Source organism: Dysidea avara, chromosome 11 (genome assembly GCF_963678975.1).
Source record: "Dysidea avara chromosome 11, odDysAvar1.4, whole genome shotgun sequence".
Taxonomy (NCBI): domain Eukaryota; kingdom Metazoa; phylum Porifera; class Demospongiae; order Dictyoceratida; family Dysideidae; genus Dysidea; species Dysidea avara.
This window is the reverse complement of record NC_089282.1, coordinates 18,352,599-18,373,907: the sequence shown is the minus strand read 5'-3', so window position 1 is coordinate 18,373,907 and position 21,309 is coordinate 18,352,599. Positions and strand designations below refer to the sequence as shown.

At 38.4% G+C, this 21,309-nt stretch overlaps 4 protein-coding genes across 4 annotated transcripts in view; 2 read left to right on the top strand and 2 right to left on the bottom strand.

The window, feature by feature from the left end:
* Positions 1 to 1,891: 1,891 nt before the first annotated feature.
* Positions 1,892 to 9,354, bottom strand: LOC136239444 (uncharacterized). Its single transcript, XM_066030185.1, has 10 exons — positions 8,372 to 9,354; positions 7,600 to 7,680; positions 7,215 to 7,302; positions 7,079 to 7,155; positions 6,614 to 6,697; positions 6,211 to 6,336; positions 4,439 to 4,590; positions 3,117 to 3,522; positions 2,791 to 3,002; positions 1,892 to 2,245 (listed from the first exon to the last, which is right to left on the bottom strand). Exons 1-10 carry the CDS (start codon positions 9,266 to 9,268, stop codon positions 1,984 to 1,986), a joined length of 2,385 nt encoding a protein of 794 aa, XP_065886257.1. The 5' UTR covers positions 9,269 to 9,354; the 3' UTR covers positions 1,892 to 1,983.
* LOC136239446 (motile sperm domain-containing protein 2-like) lies at positions 9,299 to 13,807 on the top strand. Its single transcript, XM_066030187.1, has 18 exons — positions 9,299 to 9,446; positions 9,506 to 9,560; positions 9,734 to 9,849; positions 9,896 to 9,935; positions 10,042 to 10,128; positions 10,185 to 10,270; positions 10,328 to 10,396; positions 10,449 to 10,509; positions 10,566 to 10,604; positions 10,656 to 10,710; positions 10,755 to 10,824; positions 11,088 to 11,393; positions 11,487 to 11,764; positions 12,170 to 12,266; positions 12,314 to 12,410; positions 12,460 to 12,607; positions 12,917 to 13,070; positions 13,525 to 13,807. Exons 1-18 carry the CDS (start codon positions 9,399 to 9,401, stop codon positions 13,642 to 13,644), a joined length of 1,926 nt encoding a protein of 641 aa, XP_065886259.1. The 5' UTR covers positions 9,299 to 9,398; the 3' UTR covers positions 13,645 to 13,807.
* On the bottom strand, positions 13,699 to 19,433 carry LOC136239445 (serine/threonine-protein kinase PLK4-like). The gene is made up of 21 exons (XM_066030186.1): positions 19,044 to 19,433; positions 18,882 to 18,971; positions 17,341 to 17,436; positions 17,183 to 17,291; positions 17,012 to 17,124; positions 16,875 to 16,963; positions 16,624 to 16,720; positions 16,511 to 16,569; positions 16,406 to 16,454; positions 16,198 to 16,287; positions 15,681 to 16,145; positions 15,517 to 15,621; positions 15,298 to 15,453; positions 15,164 to 15,245; positions 14,709 to 14,842; positions 14,560 to 14,648; positions 14,447 to 14,509; positions 14,322 to 14,391; positions 14,102 to 14,266; positions 13,944 to 14,053; positions 13,699 to 13,891 (listed from the first exon to the last, which is right to left on the bottom strand). The coding sequence occupies exons 1-21, from the start codon at positions 19,077 to 19,079 to the stop codon at positions 13,795 to 13,797; spliced, it is 2,364 nt and encodes a 787-aa protein (XP_065886258.1). The 5' UTR covers positions 19,080 to 19,433; the 3' UTR covers positions 13,699 to 13,794.
* Positions 19,308 to 21,309, top strand: part of LOC136239443 (heat shock 70 kDa protein 4-like) — a 10,694-nt gene continuing 8,692 nt past the window's right edge. Inside the window, exons 1-2 of the mRNA XM_066030184.1 lie at positions 19,308 to 19,583; positions 19,638 to 19,695. Coding sequence (XP_065886256.1) covers positions 19,477 to 19,583; positions 19,638 to 19,695 — 165 coding nt within the window. The 5' untranslated portion in view covers positions 19,308 to 19,476. The remainder of the gene's footprint in view (positions 19,584 to 19,637; positions 19,696 to 21,309) is intronic.

Sequence of the window (21,309 nt, the reverse complement as noted above, 5' to 3'; positions counted from 1 at the left end):
TGAAAAGTGGAAATTTACAATATCCATAATTATCTGAACAAGTGTAAAATTTTCACTACTTATGAAATATGTCACTACTCATGTTATATCCATTGAAAAAAATTTGCAGTATAATAATTATATTGCTAAAACATCATTTTCTTTAAAAAAATTACAGAGGTGCATAATTACATATTTTAAATAATTGTGGCATTCTATTCAATGCACACTGTTTAAATTTATTTATTAAATAAGACTTTGCAGCACAAGTGCTGAAGGTCTGTAGGATTCCTGATCTACAGCCTGTTTAAAGTTGTTACAGAAAGGAAATAGTGCTGTTCATAGTCTTTACACATGACATAAATATTAAAACTATAACATAGCATTAATTTTGAATAATTAGATTTTTTAAAAGTCACCCTAAGGACTCTTTCTATTTTCCATGGCTCAGTTCTAGTGCTGCAGGTGGTGTTGGTACCCCGGGAAAATATTAATTTAAAATTTGTGTCATATAGTAATAAGGTGATTAAAGTTCAGCCAGCAACTGTAGCTACATAGTCCTTTCTATTTTTGTTTCAGGTTGAGTCCAGAGGTCACGTAAATTTTCCAAAAGTGATGGATGGACTCTGGGAATTGCATATAACACTACCAACTTCTTGGTTGTTGATCGAAGATAAAGAAAATAAGATTAACTTTGAAGGCACGTATATCTCAGTGATACATGTAGCTATGTGGAATACAACACCACGAGGGAGTTTGCACAGCAAAAATGGTTACTTTCCAATTAGGCACTACCAAGTTATGGATGCATGAATACAATGTATTCTTGTTTATTCCTGCAAAGTTCGCATTATCTGTATTCGGCCACATCAACTTGTCTTCACAAACTAGTATTGGTTCCTGTACCCTACATGCTGGGCCAAGTTAGACACTTTCACTTCTGATTAACCAACATTCCTACAGTAAACATCCTATCCGTACAAGTAACAAAGCTAGTTTCTGAAACGTAAGGTGAAATAAGACGGTGAATTAAGTAAGCAAAAATTAAAAATTTACACAGGTACACAATGAAAGTAAAATTTTTGAATAACATTCAATCAACACACGTTCTGGAACCCTGAATAATTGTTTTTATAGCATAGGAAATTAGAAAAGTAGCTTTAAAGTAGACTAATAGTACATTTCTATACTTTTCCAAAAGTACCATATGCTACACACTATAGGAGCAAAACATTAAATGTTTGAAAGCATGTGTATGTAAAAGAAAGGGAAAGAGTTACATCAGCTGGATTCAAACCTGCAACCTCAGTGCATGCATGAAGGCTTGTCTACATTTCAAATCACTACATGCCTTAAAAAGGCATGCATATTATAGGTTGAATGGTATAGGTGTTTACTTGCAGTTTTTCCTGCAGTTTCCATAAAGAATTCTAGCCAGGTTTGCTCTACACCATCACATTCAATGTGCTGTAGATGGCAAACAATGAGGTAGAAGCTTCATTTAAATGTAACTTGAGTTCCAGGTGATTAGCATTTGCAGTGGTCGGAAGGATGATTGTCTGACATCAAAAGAATGTACGGCAGACAGTTTTTAAATCCCATACATATTTTTAATGCATTAAATGCATAAACACTTTAGCTAAACCAGTGTGACATCATGCAGTGACTATATATACTGAAAGCAGTCTCCCTTTTTAAAAAAATATCCATGCAATGAGCAAGCAGCAAATTTGTGGCCAAATTTATAAACAGTTGTCAATCAAGTGCTATGTATGTCTCAGATGTGTGTTCTATTAGAGTATTTGAACAGCGCTCTGTATACAATTGAATGGGCTTTGATTATCCAAACCTTTTGAGTATCTGAACACGTCTTGGTCCCAAGGGGGTCAGATAATCAAGGGAGTACTATATATCTTGTTTACAGGATACCCACAGGGCATCACTTCATGGTTATAAAATCTTGACTTTCTGCTACCCGTACATCTATAGCTAATACTTCAAACATCAAATATCTTTATTTGTCAATTCCATGACATCTTTCATGGCGTAGTCAACATCAGGATCACACACTTCACACTCAAGGGGACACCTCCCGTTCTTCATCTGCTCATCATTCAGACCAATAAGATGTTCCAAGTGTTTGTGTAGTCGCTGGTAACACTTGTGAATGATGTCCCTCCAATTGTTATCAACTGGTCCAATAGTAACATCAGCTGGTAGTGAACCTCTTAACAGCTGTAGTAACACTGACAGCCTACCAGTGTCCCTATGGTGATATATGATAACTTGTCATGTATAGTACTGTGTAATACCGCATAAAGGGAAACTTTGGCAGGGAAAATATCGGTGATTTGCTACAAATTTTCCAAAGTTTAACCTGTTAATTATCATAGCGCCTGAGAGTAGCACTAAAAATTGACCTTGAATATTCGCCAAAGCTTATTTTGTCAAATACAGTTTAGTTGGCTATTCACCAAAGTTTACCCCTGTCAATGTTTCCCTCTACATGGACAATATCAATTGATCATCACAACTACCATGATATATACCAAATTGTATGATAAATATTTGATTGTGTATCACTGTGCCACTCATAATAAAATCAACCACATGGAGGTATCTTTTGTGATTTCAGAGGTACAAATGTAAAATGATATGAATGATAATGTTCTGTTTATCAAAGCATCCATGTTTCAGTATGTTCTTTTTAAAAGTGTTCTGCTTTATTTGCAATTGATATTTTTAGTGAAGTGACCACAAAGAGAGATTTATCATTGTAGCCAAGTTGGACTGTCTACGGTTTCAACTTACCTATATAATACATTTGTACAAGCATATTGCCTGTCTACATTGAGAACTAATATGATGACTGCAGAAGACATGGGGGTGGGGGTGGGGCTTGCCAATGCAAGAGTAGGTGTGGCTGGGCCTGCTGCAATCACAATATGATCAGGTTCATGTACACACCTCTCCAACAATACTGGCAATCTTCTAAGGTCAGTAAACAAGGATTTGAATTCCAGCTAGACAGAATAATTATGAATACAGTACCAGTTTAGCATTCACAGATATAGCAAATACTACTTTAGTATTTAGCAAATATAATTATAAATACCACTTCAACACTTATGCCATACTTCAATTATCTGATGAGTAAGGAGGTAAGCCATTTGATCTTGATGTGTTTGTTCCATTACGGGATGGCTCCAAGCAGTTGGAGGGCTACAATATAAAGAGCTGTCATACACCTCTCCCACTGTTAACTGTATGTGCCCTGTATATCTTGTACGAGTCTTATCACCACTGTCAGTATTCTCCTTCCAGCACAACAAGAAGGATTTCTCTATCTTATCTGACGTAAACACTGGTAGATCAGTCACACACACAATGTTTGCTGTCTGGCCATGGCCAAGTTGACAATTTGTCCCTCCCTGAGCTGGTAATAACTCCTTCACTGGCTGGTCAGGGAACACTACACAGTTAGTTTCCACTACATTAGCATGTGCAGTGCTTGTGAGAGAAGCAGCTACCTCAGTGATTGATCTGTAGTGTCAAACACACACATGTAATATATAACAGCATTCAAAATTCACACGCACTATTTCAAAAGGACACATACACACACACACATACACACACATACACAACACACACATACACAACACACACACACATACACACACACAACACACATACACATAAATCAAAGCCTATGGCAACCATGCGAAACACAGCTATTGCTGCCCAGAGAACTAGCACTGTGCACTACTCAGGCGCTTGTGCCTTAAAAAGGCAAATCATCCTGGGATAGAGCTAGGAGGACTGTCCAGGTCTCATGGAGAGAGGTCAGTCCCAACACTGCTAAATGAGACAAGGGCAGTTGGGCTTTGGCTTTCCCAGGCACCCATTGATGTTACAGCTGGGTGAGCTGCTTCCCCAGATGACACCAGGCCACCAGGTCCCCAATATACAGCTGGCCATGGGTAGACTAAGTAAATTTTCTTGCTCAAGGAAACAAATTGGCATAACCGGGAATTGAACCTGGAACCTTTTGATTCGATTACCAGGCCAATATCTCTAGCCACTTGGTTAAACTGCCTCGCACGCATGCACACACAAACAACACACACACATTTTGCATTAATCCATTCCATATTTATAAGCTAATGTGTGTTTGGGTATGAAGACACTTGCTCTACAAAATTGTACTCCATGTACAAAAAACAAGTCAAACAACATACAGATAAGTAATTTTAAGTACAGATATGACATAGTGAGTTTACTTATACCACTTTCAAATAAGGATGTCAATAAGCACAACTTTGTCTATTAAGCTGAAGAGATATTCAAGGTGTCATTGTATACAAAGTGACATGCCTACTGCAGCCACTTACTTAAGCAATTGTGGCCTAAAGGCAATCAGAAGAAATGAGTTTTATAATGTATGCACATTACTTACCTGTTTGTGTTGTTCACAACAACAATTCCCACTATCCACTGAGAGTCAACAATTCTCTGCCAAGTATGTAGCACATCAACACTGCCTGTGGCTGAAGGAGTAGTCACTATTGGGAGGTGGTCCCCAGTTGGCTTCAATAATGGCACCAGTGACTACATAACACATTATAACACATAACCATGAAAATACATGTATCAAATGGTACGGTAGTACTAGCTGTTTCAGTAGGGATCGTCCCAAAATTTTTGCACACTTCCCAAAATTCCACCTTTGAAAATCATCCAACAGACACCTTTATGGAATAGTACTAGTCCATATAATATATTATACAGCATTAAATATAACAAAACACTTACAGGTGGTCGGATATAGAATTTTATAAAAAATTGCCAAAACTATTTTAGTCTCACTGCCTCACCATAGTCACAAGGCCAGAGGCCAAACAAAGCAGTGCACAGCCACCATTTTACACCACAATAACAAACTCACCAGTGGCAGAGTGGGATTTGCAGTTCCAATGACTCTGCACCTTTTATCTTCAGTCAGGCTGCTTGTCTTCTTCATCCAATAATTTTCCGTATCAACACTTTCTTTCAGCAGCATATTTAGATGCCACAGAATTATTTCAGAGCTGGATTTCAGAAGCACTTCATGCTGGCGCTACTATAAGAGGTATACTAGCTAGATATCTGCAACTTCGTGATTGGGATCCTGTTCGCGATAGGTTTGTGACCACATCCAGGGTTCTGCCCACACTGGTCGGCAGTGGTTCAAAGCAACCAGTACCTCTAAAAACCGACCAGTACCCTCTTAAATCCGACCAGTACAATTCTTACATATATCACTGATACATGTGCAATATACCCTAATACGACACACAGATAATCAGCTCATGTTAACTTTAGGCCACCACTCAGGAATTTCTGGGCAGAACCCTGCACATCCATCAAATAAATATCTAGGTTGACTAATAGTGATAGAGTATGGAGACCACACCTCTAAACAATCTAGTTAGTAAACAAGATGACCTCACCCCTTATTGGTCTAGCTAGCTGCACACCCCTTGTCTGACTCAAGATACTCTAATACAACAGTCATGCATGCATGATATTCTAATAGAACAGTCACAAGTTGAACTGTAACTAGCTGTGCTACAACAAAAAACTACACAAACTACTATATTAAAAGATTGTTAATTTAAAAATAATGTAGGGATCTATGCAATAAAACAAAAGATGAATGTTATAGCATAGCTTGGTGGAATTATATGCCAAAGTAGGGATTTCCAAGCTATATGCTGTAATGCCTTCATTCATTCTTGTTTCACTACATTTTATTGCATATAGACCCCTCCTTCATTTTTATAGCCAGCAGGTGTAATAATAGCATGTAAAGCTGTGCATTATATTAGAGTATATTGCTAACAATTTGCTCAGTGTGTGTTACGATAGAGTAACTTTATAGCTTACGTTATTACAGCACTTGTGATGAAGGTGATGCCTGATCCAAAGTTACTAACCATTTGTTAATGTGACAATGAATAAATCACAATGTGAAAGCATTGACTGTTCAAGGATGTATAACTATGAGTATTCTATCCTCAAAGCAAAAGATTCAATTTCTTGTGTACTAATTCTACATGCATCCTTTGAGCATTATTGGTGCATCCTTTTTTAATTGTTAACAAAGCTTAATTCAAAGACCTTCATTAAGTATAGCAGTTTTGCCATAATATAAAATTCACTCAACACTACCCAAACACACAACCTTACTGTATCCGTGGCCCATTCATAAGGCTGTCCACTCTCTAAGCAATTCAGTAAAGAAGTTGCTTTCTCTAGTAACTGTTTCTTTAGCACTGTCTCGTGCTGCAATTCATCTAAAACCATCTTCTCATGCTATAGGTAGTACAAATAAGAACATAAAGTGCAAACCAAAAGGTAAGTAACATACATGGATATGCACACATTTTTGAGCTGCAAATGTGTGCGTGTGTGTGGAGTATACACCACACACAAACACAAACACGCACGCACGCACGCACGCACGCACGCACGCACGCACGCACGCACGCACGCACGCACACACACCCCATATCATGGTTACATATACATGAATACAGAATGTACAATCAAGCTATATTTTACAAGTATTGTACATGAGTAACTTCCTTACCATCAGTCTCTTCTGAAGTGCACCAACTGCACTAGCCACCGAAGCAGCACATTCCTGTACCTCACAATCCATCTTATCATCCTCCTGTTACAAGAAACAGGCCACCGAAATAAAGTCCCATCAATGTAATTGGACAAATAACACGGCTATGAAACTGTACTATTCAACTACTCTAATAGAATATACTGTTACTAATAAAAACTCTTAACTGAGCAGTACATGTTACACCTAAAACTTACAACTTTCATGCATGAGCTGTTGAGTGGGAAAACAACAGTGGCTCACAAGAGTTTACTCCAAATCTCAATTGGTGCAAGCTATGGGTGGAGTTTTGCCTACTATTCAGATAAACTATGCAAGTTGTACCTGCAGCACATGTACATAAGAGCTCCTGATTTGGAACCTCACAGCAACCATAGATAATATATACCACCGGAGGTGTATATTATCTATGCATACACTTACTGAAATAGCAGGAACTTCCAGTGTATCTAAGTCAGTAATGATGAACTGTGATAGGTTAAAATTCTCGTCAACAGGATCTGAACAACAAGTAATAAACATGGTGGAACGCAATGAAATTGGACAATACTATACTTACCAGACTGTATCAAAAGCAGCTGCTCATTTCCATTAACAACAAAATCATCCACTAACACAGCAAATGTGTTTGTCCAACTTCTCTGCAACTACAGTATATGTGCAAGCAGTAGCAAGTAATGTTACAATGAAACTGATTCCATAGAACTATTAAAAGCAGGACCATTAAAATTTATCCAAACAAAAAATTAAACATTTAAATCCAAAAATTAAAACATTTTAATCTAAATTTATCTGAACCAAAAATTAAAACTTGATATATATTTATTGCAAAAAACAACTAATTTATTTTGCATTAAAATAAAATTTCAAACACTATAATGGAGGTATATTAAGGCTACTTGTCAATTAGAATTCTTACACTTGATGTTATCCCAAACACTTACCACAAATCCAGAATCTTTTAACACATATGCAAACACGTTAGTTGTTTCATCTTGTACGATGAAGACATCCAAAGAGTTGAGCTGAAAGAAACGTTCATACAGTAAAACCTGCATAATCAGGTCACTGCATAAAGAGGTCACCTGTCTAAACAAAAATCCCCACAAGTGCCAACTGTGTACAAAGTGACCTGCTTACTGCAGCCACCTCCTTAATGAGGTCAGAAAGTTCTGTCCCTATGATGACTGGAATAACAGGTTTCACTGTACCGATGATTAGCTTACTAGGGCCTGAGAAAGGGAGGCCAGCCATAGTGACTTGACTAGCTTTCTACTAGAGCTTTTTATTACCATCGTTAGGGTCAGTAATGTTATTCTCAAGGATAGGGCAACGAAATACTGTATTATATTACAAAACCATTTGCATATATTTTTCAAAGATAATGCATTTATTGAAAGCTATTTTAGAACCTCAAGAGAGCTTCCCTCCCAACTGCAGAGTCAAGTTACTAGGAGCTGCCAAAAAGCAGTTCCAACCTGTACCCAAACTATATATAAGCTTTTGTACACTACACTTAAGCCTGCAAACACGAGTAAGTACAACAATAATTCCTGTACAATTGTTACCATGTAAGGGTAAACATGACAAGATGACATGCCTAAAATTTCTGATGAAAATGTCTAAATACTAGCACTCAGGACCTATGACATAAACTTCTTACTTAGTCCCACAAACTATATTACAACAATGCTTCTTGCGTACTGAGCCTCATACCTGGCACGCAGTGATTTTGATAGGTACATACTCCAAGCTGGTACAGTGTAACACTTTACCATCACCAAACATCAACATCTGCTGGTATGTGGTACCCACAATATACCGCAATGACCTCTGCTGATCACCCAACAAATTAGAGTCATGTATATCATACGCTGTAACACAAGATATTACAGAGACATAGTCTGAGTGGATAATCAGGTTGTTTTCTAGTTTAGTAACAGTAGGAGCCTGTTCTTGATGGGTAATAGCCACTGTAGATAATAAAATATTTGTATCTGTTGTCTTTAACTTCTTAGGAGGGTTTGCATCTTGCAATGAAGTAGTACTGGTAGTTCGCATTAACACTGTAAGATTTCTTTCTGCTTGTTGCCCTCCTAATATCCACAGTTTATCCAGTCTCAAATTTAGGTAAGTAGAAGTGTCAATATTAAATAACTGTTCTAGTGAGAAGCAGTGTAAAGTCATTGATACATTATCAGAATTAGCTGAGAGCATGGCTAGTTGACTACCACTACACCACAACACACTAGGCCCGTCGTTAAGATGGTATGCTCCGTCGCTAGGGACCATTGTGGCTGGTACGTTCCCATAGCTACAAATGTTTTTGTTCACCATGGAAACCGCTACAGTTACATCACCAGAAATGTCATCACTGTTGCATAGTAACACACATAAACCAGGTAACTGAGTTTGACAACTGACTATCACTTCAAAAGCAAGTGTTTTCCATATATGGTGTGTGTTTTGTGTATTCTTGAAACAGAAAAATTCCCTCGATTTCTTCCAATGTTGCTCACGTGATTCCTCCAACTTGTACTCAGTAGCCAGTAGTTTTGCTCCACGTGTGGCTTGTTCTACATGAAATATTGCTCCTAACCAACTCTGAAACATTTAGCACCCCAAAAGCAGTCTATGTGATAATTTATAATAAGGGGATTCCCCTGGTCACCTGGGTAGAGACATTATAATATTCTAATATTTTAGCTCGCGATCGGTTATCATTTTTGCTCGACAGTTCGACATGGCGACCAGCAATGATGTGGCCAAACCACCGATGAAAGACGAGAAGGTACACGTGTACACATAATTGCGCCTCAACAATTTTCGTTCTGTTTTCGACTAATTTAGGTGCTAGAAGTCGCCCAGAAACTTCAGGCGAAGTTTATGTCTTTGATAGAGACTGGTAAGTTACTGACTACTTCGTACATCAGCCCTTAGTACCTTTATGGATGATTGCGTTCAATAATCGGTGGTTTTTACTCCCGATTGTGTGGCTGTAGCAACTAATGAAGTAGTCCAAACAAACTACATGTATTTATGTGTTTGTTAGTGATAAAGTTGAAATGTACTTCACAGAGGGGCAAGAAGAGTTTGACCCGAGAGACATCAATCGAGTTCGTGACAATCTCAACTATGTATACAAGTTTGCTTGGCAGTACATTGGTGATGAGACGAAAGCTTACAAATTACTGGTATGTGTTTTACTAGGTAGCATTATGTTATTATGTTTGACTATAGGTGAATGTGATGAAATGGAGAAAGTCTTTTGGAGCTAATGGTATTTCTTATCTTCCCATTTTGTATTGTGTAGTGTAACAGCATGTGTGTTGTGTTGTGTACAAAAACAGTAGCAAATTATATAAACTGAACTTGTATATTTCCAGACCTTGACCAAAGCTGTATTGAACCGAGGATAATAGAGATGGGTCTATCCTTTCCACATGGTGTGGACAGACATGGAAATGTCATAGGTAAACAAATATTACCAATAAAACAAGTTTTTCAAAGTATTTATTGTACATAACAGTAATCTTAAACATTCGACTGCACAAGAGAGACAACTTCAAGCCCATACAATTGAACCAATTTGTGGTATATTGCTTAGAGACACATGTGAGTTTAATTCTTCATTTAAAATGTATTGCTTTATCTTGTTTGTTGACAATACAGCTGAAGTTCTTCCCAGATAAACGAGTTACAGTAATGTTTGATATGTCAGAAAGTGGCATCAGTAACTTGGTAGGTTGCTAAGTAATAATGGATTGAAATGTAACTTCCATTCTTCTTTTAGGATCTTGATTTCATCAGGTTTTTCATCAGCTGTTTTCGTCAGTATTATCCTTCCTTGTTGGGTATGTACAAGAAATGTGTCTACCCTTTGTCATGATTTCTTTTTCTCCTGTTTTAGCTACTTTGCTTGTTTATGATTTGCCATGGATATTACAAGGTATCACTGTTTTGGATCATTAAGCTGACTAACTATTCTTTTGTCTTTAAGCTGCTTGGAAGATCATTAAATCATGGCTCGACGAAAAAGCAGTCAATAAAATCAAGTAAAGAGAACAGTGTCAAATGTGTCGTTGATTATGTCATACAGGTTTGTCAACAAGGACACCATTACTGAGTACATAGATCCTGATGAACTAATGGAAAGATATGGCGGAAATGTATGTCTAATCTACTACACTAAGCGACTATCCATAAGCAAGAGCCTGAGTATCCACCATTCTTTAGCAGCTAACAATGTTATACAGCAACTATCCTATCTTAGGTCACTACAATTTTAAGCGATTATGTACCTATCCTTTAGGCCTTAACTATTGTACATAAGTGAATACCACATTGAACATCCATCGCACCTTTAGAAGATGGCAAAGTGATAGCTTATATACTGTTATCAAAAGAATTAACAATTTATTTATAAATTTAGGATCCCTGGGTTTACAACCCTTCATCTCTTGCTGACAATATGAGGTCACTGGCCAATCGACTTTGCATCAAGCCAGGTGAAACATCTCTCAGCCCAGAAATCACTGGACTGTTACAACAACTGGAGAGCAGTGTGAAGACTACTGAAGTGACAGGAACAGCTACAAGAGCTGTGAATGATTTGGCAGTTGCAGTTGAGGAGGTTGTGAATAACTCAGAGGAAAGAGAGAAAATGATGGAAGCTGAGGTAACAGTGGATACAAGAAATGAAGTAGCAGATAGTTTGAATGGGCTGTCAAAGAAGCAAGTAAGGAGTGTGTATCTGTATGGTGTAGTGTGAGTGAGTGAGTGTGTGTGTGCGTAGTGTACACAACAAATTTAAGCCATATTCCTAACACAGGTTCGGTTTTCTGGTGACACCAAGTTGACTTCCTCACATCGCAGCCGCTACAACAATGATCCTAACACTCAGATACGACGTCGACATGTGGAGAAGTTGCTCGGACTGCAAAGCCCACCGAAGAAAACAGCTGCATCTGTCACCAAGGTTACAGATGATGCAGCTGCACAAGACAGTGATGGCGTCAGCGAGAGTGACGTTGAGATGAACATTGTTGGTTTAAAGAATTCGCCACTGGTACTCTCTTCACAGAGTGATATTCCTAGTCTAGAAATCAAGTAAAGTAATCTCCTTATTAGTCTTGCAAGCCAGCTAGTTTTTCTGATATATGTACAGTAAGTAGCAAAATTAATCTGGTAGCATTCCTACTGAGATGACATGTTTTTCAGGAACATTCCAAATGGTATTGCATCATTTTATACATCAACTATTTTGATTGGTTTTATACGCCAACTATTTTGATTGGCTCTGCCAGGATTTTGACATTTGAGGCCAACTGAAACTGGTGAAAGTTGCCAGATGATTTTCCACACCCACTCTCTTGCACGCATGCATACGTGCGCGCGCACGCACACAAAGTGACTGACTGGCTTGCAAGACTATCTCTTTATTTTTAAAACATTGAGATTCTACTGTGTAGTTGTCACGTGTATGTGTTTTGACATGTTTTTGTACACATGTAGTCCACCAAAACTAATCCAGTTCACAAAGAACAAAAATGGAGTCTTGAGCTGTGTCCTTCAGTTGATAAACCATCATGACATCCACATGGCATTTAAGGTAAGATTCCATGTGTGCAGATATAGCACATTTTTTTGCCATTTTAGGTCAAAACTACTGCTCCATCAAGATACAAGGTGAAGCCAAGTCTGGGCTATGTCAGTGCCCATGGCCAGAGTGAGATAATGCTCCGTGTCATTCCAGGTAACCTCAAACTGTAATTTAGTTATTTTAACATCCACCATGTCTGTAGGAACGGAGTCTGATCTTCACTCTGTGGCTGAGGACAAATTTCTAGTCCAGTCTTATGTAGTGGACTCGGTACCACCCATTCACATCAAACAAAGCTTCCTGGCATTGCAGTGGAAAGGATACTCAAAGGACCAAATGTCGGAGCATCTGTAAGTTATTTAGAATGAATTCTGACTTAATGGTTCCTCACTAGTGGCCGTAGGTCCCGATAAAAAATTTAGACGATTTACTTGAGATGAATTTGGTGGATAACATTTTGGCAAATGCTTGTGTCATACTGCATTCTCTCTATTTAGTTGGCTAAAATTTTCTCCCACCAAAATTTTGTATCGTACAGTATGTACTTGATATCATTGTTGAGGGCCAGATTTAATAGAGGATAATCACTGTTGGGATACTGGATTAACTTGTTGGGATTTGTGATAATAATCAGGATTAACATGTTCCTTTACCTGTAGGTTGAAGTGTAGTATAGAGGGAGACAATGCTGATGGCTCAACAACATCACCAGTAGTCAGTCAACCTCCTGTTGTATCAACACTAACCACCACCACTACCACATTACCAAAACCCACAATCAAACCTGACACCACTACATCGTTGCAAGCACAGGTCAGAAAAGACATGGACACTATTCTGCTTTTAGAAAGTTATCCTTTTTTGCCAATTCTACGAGGTTAAATTGTATTGATAGGGGTTGCCCTGCTTGAAATGGTACACAGTACATGGGAGCAATGTACATGTTGCAGCAAGGGATACATGTATGTGTATGTAGAATCCCACAACGAAAGTTGACACTTATCCAAATAGTGAATTTTGATTTGCCAAACAATTGCTCCATCAAGAGTGTACTATTAGAGTAGTTGAAAATCTGTAAAGAAAAGTTTTTTTTGAAAACCCTAGTAAAAATAATTGTAATGATCCATTTTAAGCCTACTCCTCTAATGATTTCAAGGTTCTATGTTTGTGTACATGTGTGTGTGTTTAGCTACTAGCGTGAAAAAAATGAGCTAGTGTAAAAAAATGAGTCAATCTTTTCATGTCTTCTTGTATAATTTGTCTTTAGGTGAATGAGATAAGCCAATCTTGTAACCATCTTCAACGAAGGCTCTTCACATTGCTACTACTGCAAACATTGACTATCATACTATTAGTTGTAGTACTAGTGTATCTATATTTGTCTTGAAGGCTTGTTGTACATAACTACTAGTTCAGCAGTGTCCGTGTGAAATGAACTAAATGCATATTGTATTTTTAATTTTTCATACTTGTTTCAAGGGAGCAATGTAATTTTAATTTTGGTTTCATATACGTATGTATAATTCAGTGTAAAAAATTAATGTGTTGTCGAGGTGGTAAGAGTGGCTACAATGTTTGGCACTTTGGCAAGTTTTTGTTGTACCGTGCTGGGTAGCTTGCTCGTGTATCCGTACCTGTGGAGGGCGTGTCAACCAGATCATGTGAGACACAAGGGTTAGTTCCAACCTTGTGGAGGTGTAGTCTGTGTCCGTGTAGACAATAGGTGAGTCACCAGATGGCTCCAGCTTCAACTGTGATCCATCAATGAACTGGATCAATATCTCTCCGTTGGATAACTGAAGGTAGTATAAATTTTTACTCAATATGGTCAACTTCCTGCTTACATGAGTAGCCCAGCCTATTGATTTGATGAAAGCAGTTTTCAAAATTGCTGACTTAGATTTTGTTGTTTCCTTAACGGATGGTCTGTCATGTATTCGAGGGTGGTTTTCCATCGGCTGTAATGCTCTGCTGTGCAGTGGTGAATTGGTAGCTGGATAAGAGCCCAGCTATAGAGAAAACAGTGTGATGGAATTATTTTTGGTGCCTTATGTTAAAACCAACCTTTGTTGATAGATTAGGAGCTGGGATAACACTGGGTGAGGTCTGACACACTGTACCAAGCCCTACAGGACTTCACAACATACACTGATAAACTTAGCACGAAAAGTGCAGTACACATGGCATACCTAGTACCATTAGTTGTACCATTTTCTGAGGATGTCTGTGTGTTAGAGATTGGACGTGGCCGTCTAAAGGAACATTTAAGTGGTTACGGGGTACAATATTATGCTTTTCTAACCGGCGAAATGTCACTGGAAAACAAGAGGTCTTCAATTTCTGTTCTAATTCTGACACTCCTGAGGCTATATCAAGACAGTGTTTCTTGTTCTATTTGTATACACAAACATATAACAAGCTTATAAGTAGGTTACCATACTAAGTACTAACCCATTGAGCATGTTCTAGTAACTGTTTAGTAGTCTCTGGTAGGCCAGTACTGTCAGCCCCTTCTGATAACACGTGTGTGTTACCATCGCCATCAATGATACGACAATTGGATGCTGCAATGGCTACCTTAGCAGCTGTGAAAAAGAGACATAGTCACACACATGCACTTGACATGTTTACAACAGAAACACATGTCCAAATCCTTTTATTATGTACAATAGTGGAATTGACTGCTCTATTAGAGTATTTTACTACCATTCCATTAGAGTAGTATATATGTACATCCTTTATTAAAGTACCATGTTTACTTGATTAAACACCACAGCGTTTATTACTTAAATAATAAATACACAAACTTCTCAACTACTTACACTAAAAAAAAATTGGTATAGTTAAGATTGGACTTCACATTTAGGCTGACAAAATCTACACAACATCCACACAAATACACATACCATTGTAGAAACATGCCTCATAGTCAGGATTAGGATCATTCTCCATCAATATACACTTAGCTTGGTCAGAATAGTATATCACCTAATACACACGTACAGTAAAAAAAAACCTTTGAGCACAGTATTGTATAAACCTTAGGAGTCTTGGATCTCACTAGCTGTATAAACTGCCAGGCATAATGGTACTTCTTCCAGTACTTGTGGGGTAGATCATGGTATGTGTAGGAGCAATGGAGTGAGTATTCTGTCTTCCCTGATAATGATGACTTCAATGGACGTAAAACACTGACCTAAGAAGCAACACCAAACATTGGATGCTAGTACATACACCCAACATATCTACACAAACGTACATCCATTCCATTAGGTGAAATTTTCATCCTTTCAACTACAACTAGTTTGTTCTTTGAAGACTTTAGAAACTCAATACACACTTCATAACTGTCACTAATCTCAACCTAATGGTGTGTATGTTACATACATACGTACATACACAGGTCAGTCAAATGCTGCTTACAATGGTGTTGCGAGTCTCATGTATAATAGGCCTCAGTCTGGCAGCGTTAAGTGGTGGACAAAAATCACCCAAACATTGTGAAGTGGTGTTTGATACGGACGATACGCTGTGTGATGATGTATGTCCTGCAAGATGTCCAGTACTAGCACTCTTTACCATCCTCAGCTGCTGGTGTGGTTGATGTTGATTTAGAATAGGACTACTATAGGTGGTCCCAGCTCTACTACTACTACTAGCTGTCTGCTTGTGGGATAGAGACGGAGTTAATGAATCTAGTGAATTATGGCGGGAGTGCTTGCTACAATGAGGATGATGATGTGATGAAGTTACAGATGACAGAACTGTAGCATGACTGCTACTAGTGCTCGTATTATTTGAAGCAAGACTTCTCGGCCTAATTGTAGCTCTAATAGGACCACTTCTCGATGACATCGTTGCTTTTCCACTGTCCACTGATAACTGCATCTAGGAGAGGTTTGACATAACTAGTATACTAGCAAAGGTGTACTGTACGTACATCTGAAATTGCTGTTATATGAGATGAACATGACTTGGTTAAAAATGGATGTTCAAGAACCTGTGATAACCTCAGTCTTTCAGATGGAACCTAAACACATACATAATGTAACAGTATACCAAACATATTACACAATTAAATACACTGCAAACACCATTAAGAGATAGGTACAGAAACATTGACTATTTATATACACACAATCAAATACCTTTTTAAGCAAAGATGAAATCAAATCTTGACCTTCCCATGATACATACCTTAGTGAAAATCACAATAGTTCACAATAACAATTTTAAGCAGCAAATTAACTCACTTTGGCATCTCATACTCAGCACTAGCAACCTTAATTAATGTATCTCTTACTCCAACCATCTGTAAATAACATCAGGTAATTGTTTGCTATCAACAGTGAGGGGTGTGGCTTACTTCAAAGGGAGGATTACCAGTGAGAAGGGTGTATAACATACATCCTAGTGACCACACATCAGACTCCAGCCCATGAGCCTTCCTAGTAGCTATCTCCCTATAGGTGGATAAGCAAGTACATTGACTACGTTCTTCATGTGTCTAGAACATGGATGTGTCTGTAGTGCGTATGGTACATGTAACATGTCCATGCATCTGTACGTGCGTGTAGCATGCTCGTGTGTGCGTGTGTATGAAGTTAACAAACTAACGGTGCAATATAGTTGGGAGTTCCACACATAGTGTACTGCTTCTTGTCATTCTTGTCTATTTCGGTAGCTAGTCCAAAATCAGCAATTTTCTACATCACAACCATATAACAAACACACACCAACACAGCTTTCCTTACAGCATCCATATCCTTTGTGAGCAATATATTAGCCAGGCTAAGATCTCTGTGTGCAATATTGTGTCTATGAAGAAACAATAATCCCTGGACCACTTGCTTAAAGATACGCTGAACTGTATAAGCAAACACAAAACATTTAGTACAGCAATATCACTGCCATTAATTGCCAACCTTCATATTCTTGCAATCTAGTTTTTTTGACATAATCATTAAGGGTACCATTATGACATATCTCCAATACAAGGTATATTTTTTCTGTGTCCTCAAAGAAGCTATGGACCTAATATAAAATGGTAGAATAGGTAGGTGTTAAGCAGGGTAGTACACACCTTGAGTATTGATGAGTTTTGAAGTGTAGAGTGGATCGCTACTTCTTTCTTTACACGTTCTAACATCCCCTTTCTCTGCATTTCCTTTTTATCAATCTGTAAATTAAAACCACAGGCCTGTAATGTTGCTACAAAATAAATTTAAGCTGTGTGGGATGGAGGGGCAGGGGCAGATATAGGCTTTTAAAAGGGGTGCACTTTTGTGTATATTTTCTAGTGATATTATCTGTCAGGTTCTTTGTGCATGATAATTTTAATGTATATTCTAATATCAATCAAGCAAATGTTTGGTATTTTATTAAATAGTGAATGATTATTTCTATTGAACCAGCTTTGCAACCTTTGAATGGTGAGAACTTTTCCTACCGCACTGCTAATGTAGATGATGGTGCTCATGGTGATTTGAGGGCCAGGGGTTTCTGGACAGCTCACCAGGATGCCTTTTTTGATATTAGGGTATTTTACCCCAATGCATCCTCCTACCGTTCTGCATCTCTGTCCTCTATTTACCATAGACGTGAATCATCAAAGAAACGTGAGTACTGTGAACATGTGCGTGAAGTAAAGCATGGTGTGTTTACTCCATTGGTGTTGTCATTCTCGGGTTGTATGGCTCATGAGGCAATCGTTTTTTATAAAAGGCTGCTGAGCATGTAAGTCAAAAGTAGGAGGAAAGTTATTCAGTAGTTATGGGTTGGCTACAATGTCGAATCTCCTTTGCTATGTTGAGATGTGCCATTATGTGCATTTGGGGCAGCCGCTCTTCAGCTGGACACCCAGTGCTGGAAAATGATGCGTCCCTGGTTGTTGTTGAAGGAGAGCTACAGCTTGACTGTTGACTTTCATTTCAATGTTTTATTTATTCTGGTAATAAAAAATAATAAAAAAGTGAATGATTACTTTGCTCCACTAAGCAAGTACTAACAGCTTTAAATATTGGATATTAAGCTTTCATCTTTTACCAAACAAGCATTTTGATAATGGGCAGTAATTTGAAGGTGCACTCTAACAGAGCAAGCATACATGGATAATAAATGTGGCACTATTTCCAATTCCGAATACATGGTATATATAATGTATGGTACTGGGATAGCCATTTTAAGTGATAGTGCAGTAAAGACAGGTAAAACAAGTGCTTGTCACATAGAAGTCTTGTACTACTTGTAATTTCTGTGTAATTTTAAATAAAATTAAAACGGGGTGATTGTACAAGCAAACCTAATCTTGTGTCAATTTAAAATGGATACTATACAAATCCCCCAAGTTCGTTTAACAAGGAAAATAAGGGCAAGCCTTTTGTTCTATTAACTGTACAAATCCCTACCCATGCCCAGGAGGGGTGGGGCTTTACATTAATAGGTGCATAATATTGTACAAAATTGTTAACAGCTCATCAAGTAATATTAAAGCTCTCCCAAACAGGGGATTTCATTGAGCCCCTCCCAGATTCACCCCTGACCTATTCGTGTGTGTATGTGCATGTTCATACAACTGCATGGACAAAATCCTATTAAGGATGTTCATTTACATAACACGCTCACCATTTTAATAGCCACTTCTTGTCCTGAATACACAGCTTGATGGACCACAGCAAACCCTCCTTTGCCAATTTCTCTCCCCAACTCATAGTCCTAGCCACAAAACACAAATTGATGCTATTTTAGTCTGATTGCTTGTGCATGGGTGAAATATTTTACACTCACTTCAATTGAACCACCCCACTCATCCCAGGACGTCATGACAACGGGACGATGGAGCGCATTAATTAATTTCGTAAAGGGCGCTGTGTTCTTGGTCGACTAATCCATTCATAAACTCACATCACATTTCTTGTGCTTCTTCTACTTCACCGTTAACAAATGATTGTGGTAGTGAACGCCATTCAAGTGTTCCCGGTCTTTTTTGTAATCTCCACGCATGCGCGTATTGGTGCAGAAAGTTACGTAAAAGAAACGTCTAGAAGAATCTAGAGCGATCCCCACAATTCCAAGAACTTCCTTTAAAGAGGGACTACAGTCGATTAAAACACCCAGTATATGTAGGATATAGGCCGAGTTCCTTGCTTAAGCTAGCTGAAGTCGCTACTTGAAATTACCCAACACGTGTTCTAATCGAGTGGTGGGCCTTTATTAAAGCATGGCTGTGGTAGGATTTGATTTCGGTAGTCAATCGTGCTACGTTGCTGTAGCACGCCAAGGTGGCGTAGAGACGATAGATAATGACTACAGCGACCGACGTACTCCGTAAGTTTAATGCATTTCTCTGACGTTATATATTAAGAGAGGTGATTTTGGTAGGACCCTGGTGGCATATGGAACTGAGCGAAGATTTATGGGAGTTTCTGCAAAGAACCAGGTTTGTTTTTTACGTACTGACAACTGTTATGCACTATTCATTATACTTCAATACATTTGACAAGTCTTTGGCTTGTCTATCACACAATACAGTGTAACTTAATAATATGTAAGGATTAAGTGTTGATGTGAGTGAGTATAGTTAGGGTCCGCAACACGAAAAATCGATATCCTCCAATCAACTAACTAACTATTGTCATGTGTTAGGCTAAGTGTAACTTGAATAACACCAACGTGGCAGCCAAGTTTGTCACTTTCTTCTGGTACAAAACTACACAAATGTCTTAAAATCACGTGATTTTTCGTTGCAGCAGTTTGTAGGGTTCTTCGTATGCCACGATATTCACTCTCAACATTGTTCAAGTAGTCTACCATCAACTCAAAGTATTGGTGGTTTGATTTTATTGGTCAGTTTCCGGTGGCAGCACGATATGTGCAGCTTTTTGGTAACAGACAAAATGTTTCTTGCTCTGGAGCACAGGACAAGCAGAGCAGCAACTGCGCCGTGGGTCAGCAATGACCAGTACTAGGTAAAGTACCTACATGCGGAGTATGGTTATAATTGAAGCTTGTTAGCCATCTGGCTGAGCCATCTATATGCTGAGATTCGGCCAAAACGACGCAATTTTTACAAACAAATACCAGAATGGTTGATACATCAGTGAGACAGTCTCCAACAGCAAGGATGTGAAGCTTATATACACCTAACAATACAGCTATCTCGTCCAGTAAACGCATAGAGCAATCCATTGCATGAAATAAGCACTCATGTGATCAAAATTCAAATCGCTGAAAATACAACCATAATCTATTCCAGTGACCTTAAAATCACTTGGAATCAAGTGACAATCAGTTTGTGTGCATTAGGTTCAGCATCTCGATTAGCCCAGTAGTATGAGACTCTCCCTATTATGCATCACAGCATAAAACACACCTGTACTGGCCCAGACCACGCCTGAGTGAACAATTAACACAAATATTTACAAAAGGAGCACACTGCATGGTTCCTATTCAGAAATGAAAGCGATTTCATGGGTATTTCTGCGATTTAAATTTCGATCATGTGAGTGCCTATTTCATGCATTGGATTGCTTTATGCGTTTACTGGGCGAGATGGCCGTATTGTTAGGTGTTATAAGCTTCGTATCCTTGCTGTTGAAGACTGTCTCACTGATGTATCAACCATTCTGGTATTTGTTTGTAAAAATCGTGTCATTTTGGCTGAATTTCAGCATATAGATGGCCCAGCCAGATGGCTAACAAGCTTCAATTATAACCATACTCCGCATGCAGGTACTTTACCTAGTACTGGTCATTGCTGACCCACGGTGCAGTTGCTGCTCTGCTTGTCCTGTGCTCCAGAGCAAGAAACATTTTGCCTGTTGCCAAAAAGCTTCACAGATCGTGCTACCACCGGAAACTGACCAATAAAATCAAACCACCAATACTTTGAGTTGATGATAGACTACTTGAACAATGTTGAGAGTGAATATTGTGGCATACGAAGAACCCTACGAACTGCTGCAACGAAAAATCACGTGATTTTAAGACATTTGTATAGTTTTGTACCAGAAGAAAGTGACAAACTTGGCTGCCACGCTGGTGTTATTCAAGT

Excerpts from the sequence above, each read along its gene's own strand:
- LOC136239444 (XM_066030185.1), bottom strand. The coding sequence starts at position 9,268 with ATGTTTCAGAGTTGGTTAGGAGCAATATTTCATGTAGAACAAGCCACA. Across the intron at positions 7,303-7,599 it reads TAAAAGATTCTGGATTTGTG|TTGCAGAGAAGTTGGACAAA; the intron begins GTAAGTGTTTGG and ends CATATACTGTAG. Across the intron at positions 6,337-6,613 it reads CACTTCAGAAGAGACTGATG|CATGAGAAGATGGTTTTAGA; the intron begins GTAAGGAAGTTA and ends TACTACCTATAG.
- LOC136239446 (XM_066030187.1), top strand. The coding sequence starts at position 9,399 with ATGGCGACCAGCAATGATGTGGCCAAACCACCGATGAAAGACGAGAAG. Across the intron at positions 10,129-10,184 it reads CAGACATGGAAATGTCATAG|TAATCTTAAACATTCGACTG; the intron begins GTAAACAAATAT and ends TGTACATAACAG. Across the intron at positions 12,608-12,916 it reads GACCAAATGTCGGAGCATCT|GTTGAAGTGTAGTATAGAGG; the intron begins GTAAGTTATTTA and ends CTTTACCTGTAG.
- LOC136239445 (XM_066030186.1), bottom strand. The coding sequence starts at position 19,079 with ATGACGTCCTGGGATGAGTGGGGTGGTTCAATTGAA. Across the intron at positions 17,437-18,881 it reads AAGAAGTGGCTATTAAAATG|ATTGATAAAAAGGAAATGCA; the intron begins GTGAGCGTGTTA and ends TTTAATTTACAG. Across the intron at positions 14,649-14,708 it reads TACTAGAACATGCTCAATGG|AACAAGAAACACTGTCTTGA; the intron begins GTTAGTACTTAG and ends GTATACAAATAG.